This window comes from Vespa crabro, chromosome 6, assembly GCF_910589235.1.
Source record: "Vespa crabro chromosome 6, iyVesCrab1.2, whole genome shotgun sequence".
In the NCBI taxonomy this organism is placed as follows: Eukaryota; Metazoa; Arthropoda; class Insecta; order Hymenoptera; family Vespidae; genus Vespa; species Vespa crabro.
The window spans coordinates 7,729,339-7,733,691 of record NC_060960.1 but is presented as its reverse complement, the minus strand read 5'-3'; the positions used below and the strand labels follow the sequence as shown (position 1 = coordinate 7,733,691).

The following is a 4,353-nucleotide window of genomic DNA, read 5'->3' as shown; positions in this document are numbered from 1 at the left end:
TCCCTTCATTTCTCCTCTCTTCGAGAGAAGAAGAATTCGAATTCGCCATATTATCGAAAATTTCGTAACTTTTTCTATATCTCTTTGTCTCATTTCGATTCTATTGGTTATAACAAAAAGATCGTTTTAGAAAAATTTATATACCAAAGTAATCGATACTTTCAACTGTATAACTATGTACCTAGATATCTACTTGGATGTATAATTCGAGAAAATATTTTTGTAAATTCGCTTATGCGAGTAATGGCCGGGACCTCTTTTAATATTATCCATCCATTATTCATCCGGGATAAAGGTGGAATATCTCTTGGATGTATTCGCGGTAAATCCGAACGGCGAAAAATGTCTGATTCAGATTCAAATGCTCATAGATCCAGGTATGGATCTAGAGCGTCCGTTTCGTGATCTATTGTATTTATTGGTAGAACAGCCACAGCGTATACCGGGTGAAAGCTGTTTATGCAGTTATACCTGTTAACTCATACATCGATCTTACACACTCATATATAACTACACGGAAGAGTATTTCTTATTTTCGAACGGCACCTATGTCAAATTGGTAAATCTAGAATATATACGTATATAATATATGTATGCGTAAAGTTTCTATCGAATGGGTACGTATAAATGTTTACTTTTAACACCATTTCTTTCTTTTTTTTTCCATTTTTTCAATTTCATCAGAATTGTTCATAGAAATAATTCTGCTAATTACTTATGACATATATTCATTAAAAATGAATGCATCGAATTGTTAATTCGTAATATAGGTCTGAAATAAGATATTCAAATATAAGTTTTATAAATACGATTTAATAAAGAAATGATGACGCTTCGAATCATTCTCTCTCTCTCTCTCTCTCTCTCTCTCTCTCTCTCTTTCTCTCTCTTTCTCAACGATTTTTACCGAAAGAGAAAGCACGGAAGGAACTGTGCGACGTTCGCGATGGACGGCAAGAAATTTAAAACGCGATGTTCCAAGGGAGCTCGCTTTGCTATACGGAAAACGTATTTTCCACGTAGACAGGGAGCGAGGAGGGTAGATGGTTGGCTCAAAGATATGGCAAGGTACGCGTAACTCACTTAAACTTACACACGGATAGATACAGATATACAGAGAGAGAGAGAGAGAGAGAGAGAGAGAGAGAGAGAGAGAGAGAGAGAGAGAGGGAGGAAGAAAGAGAGAGAGAAAGAGAATGTATGTGTGAGCGCTCGCGCGTTCACTTGGACACACATACGCGCACATATATCGTGCAAGACTTGCCACGTCACCGGCACTCGGATCCGCGTCTATCTGTCAGTTTCCAGTCTCAAACAAGATGGATGGCTGGCGAATGGAAATCATGGTTGAAACCCAAGCTCCCCCCTCCCCTTCCCCGTTCTTCGCCTCTTCCACTTCCTCGCCCTTCCTTCCATCCACCGAGTGTGCCCCTCCATTCTGTTCGCTACCACCCTTATACCTAGAGGACCGCCACCACCACCACTACCATCACTACTACCATTACCATCACTGCTACTACCACCACTACTACCACCCCCGTTATTCCGTACTTCGTTCTCTCGTATCACCTCTCCCTTCGACGTCGTCTCTTCGCGTTTCAAAATACAAATACGCTTTAAAGGTTCTCAAATATTTTTCCTCGATCTCTTATGAACGATGATATATACTTTAGATAACTTTTTTTCTTTTATATTTCTAACATACGTTCTCTTTGTACTTTTCCAATGAATTTTTAAATAATTAGAAAATATTTCTTTGAGATAATAGTTTATCCCAATTTCTATTATTATTTGTTCGTATTGTTATGTATATTATTTTGATATAATGTATTATTATGATAAAATAAAGTGAAAAATTATACGATATATCATTTTGATTAATATGTATCCACTTCATATTTTAATAATTTAATTATTATACGCGGATACAAGTGATTTTTTTTTTCTAGTAACAGTAATCGAAAATCAATATGGATTATATACTTATTAAAATGCAATGCAAATTATCAACGTGTATCCTCGTTTCATGCTTAATCAGAATGTATACACACACACACACACACACATACACACTTACATACATACATATATACATACATACAGATATAAATACAGATTGATTATAAATTAAGGATCGGTTGAATATCTATTTTGTTAGAAGCAATAGAAAAAAATATATATTAAGAAAATTTTCATGATTTTATGATGCATCAATTATTATAAAAGTACGAAATAAAATGTCGGACTTTCGATGAAATCTGAAGTTTAATGATTTTTTCTTATGAAATATCTTGTACCTTTTTTAATTTAACATATGCTAAAAATTATAACAATAATTTAAAAATTATTAAACAAATATAGAGCTAAACTTAATATTTAATAATAATATTAGAGTATATAGCTAACCAACATTATATATTGTTAAATGTATATAAATAATCTATTAAAAGGTTATGAAAAAAAAAATGAAAAATTATTCGTACTTGTTTTTCGTACTCTCAAAATATTTAATGCATGAATTCGTGAAATTTTTCTTAATACCTATATCTTTCTTTTTCTATTAATCCCAATAAACAAGATATTCAACTGGCTTTTAATTTACAATATATATATATATATATATATATATATATATATATATATATATATATATATAAATTATGTACATACGAGAAAAGTAAAAGTTTTCGATATATTTTATATTAATTAATCGATTAATCCGTTCATGGAAGGGGTTAGAATAAATGTACTTTATCGTTTTCTCCATTAATTTTCTCGAAGCCGATATTATTAACGTTCAGATAAGAGTCTAAAATATTTTACGCGTTTATCAACCTAACACGTTCTACGACCTATCAGCGGGAAATGCAACTGGATTTTACGGTACTCGCGTGAGAGAATCTAAACGCATGTCATGCATAACTGTAAACCAAGATTTTTTTCTTCTGAACTTACCTCTTCGCTCGTTTTAACGCAAACGTGATTTACTTGACGAATTTGCTGACAGATGTGCCGATTGGATAATTTTAAGGTAATTATCGATAACGTTTAGTTTTACTAATGAGTTTGACTATATTCGTATTAAGAGAATTCAATATTACATGCATAATGATATTGTAAGATATTGTAAGAATAATGATGGGTAAGATTTTCAAAAGATAAATTATTTTATTTCAATATCTTTTACATTTATATATATATATACATATATATATGTATAAATCTAATCATTTGATATTTACAAGTTTGAATATCATAGTAAAATAAGATTTTCATTTAAAAATCGGACAAGATAACAAAAAATATAATTGACGTCAACACATTTTTTACATTCATTTATAGATATAATTTTAATTTGAAAAATTGTTCTCTTTTTTTTTTTTTTTACATAGATAGTATTTTGATTTTAATTTAGACAAGGAACAAATAAATAAATAACGTCGATATAAAAAATAAAAATATAATATTAACATATTAAAATATTAAAAATATACAATACATTTTACAAACACAATATATACAATATATACAAGATAAAACATATAATATATACAACATAGACAATGTACAATACATGCAATATAAATTAAATAATATATAAGATAAAATACAATATAAAATACATAACTCTAAAATTCTTATTATTATGTCATAGATTTAAAAATTGAGGGATATTGTCATAATGTTGATCATTTTGAAGATCATTTAATAAGGTGGCTTCCAATTCATTTGTTGTTTTGAGCACACATTGCTCCTGATTGCTCTCTGTTGGCCATGTACAAATATTATTATAATAATTGTTTTCATGTGGTCCATTCGGGTTTATAGATTGAATTTCCGTTGAATTATATATATAATTATTACCTATCGTTGGTAAAGTTGCGTTGTCAGAACTATTTAGCCATTTGTTGCCGTTTAAATAATAATTTTCCATTGGCATTTGAGACATGTAATTTTCCTGAGGATACATGGATTCATAGAAATATGAAGATTTTTGAATGTAATTAATATTTCCATTTTCCACATATCCATTTTCGATATATCCATTTTCCATATATCCATTTTCAATGCATGCTGGTGGATATGATTGCTGATAACCAATTGTTGTTGTGGGGATAGACGGAAAAATGTATTGATGATTAGATATTGTTTCTTCAGTCCGTGTTTTTCTGCTTTTCTTCAACTTGTAACTTCCACTTACTTCATTGTATTGCATTGTATTACATGGATTTTTCAGTATCTCTTCTTTTTTGTACTTCATACGACGATTTTGGAACCATATCTTTATTTGTCTCTCTGTTAAAAATAAACTTTCGGCCATTTCAATTCTTCGCGGTCTGCAAAGGTAACGAC

General features: G+C 30.3%; 1 protein-coding gene across 1 annotated transcript in view; it reads right to left on the bottom strand.

The window, feature by feature from the left end:
- Positions 1-731: 731 nt before the first annotated feature.
- Positions 732-4,353, bottom strand: part of LOC124424812 (protein zerknuellt 2-like) — a 5,585-nt gene continuing 1,963 nt past the window's right edge. Inside the window, exons 3-5 of the mRNA XM_046964316.1 lie at positions 3,865-4,353; positions 1,461-1,589; positions 732-772 (exon numbers count right to left, since the gene is read on the bottom strand). The exon at positions 3,865-4,353 is cut by the window's right edge and continues 81 nt beyond it. Coding sequence (XP_046820272.1) covers positions 732-772; positions 1,461-1,589; positions 3,865-4,353 — 659 coding nt within the window. The remainder of the gene's footprint in view (positions 773-1,460; positions 1,590-3,864) is intronic.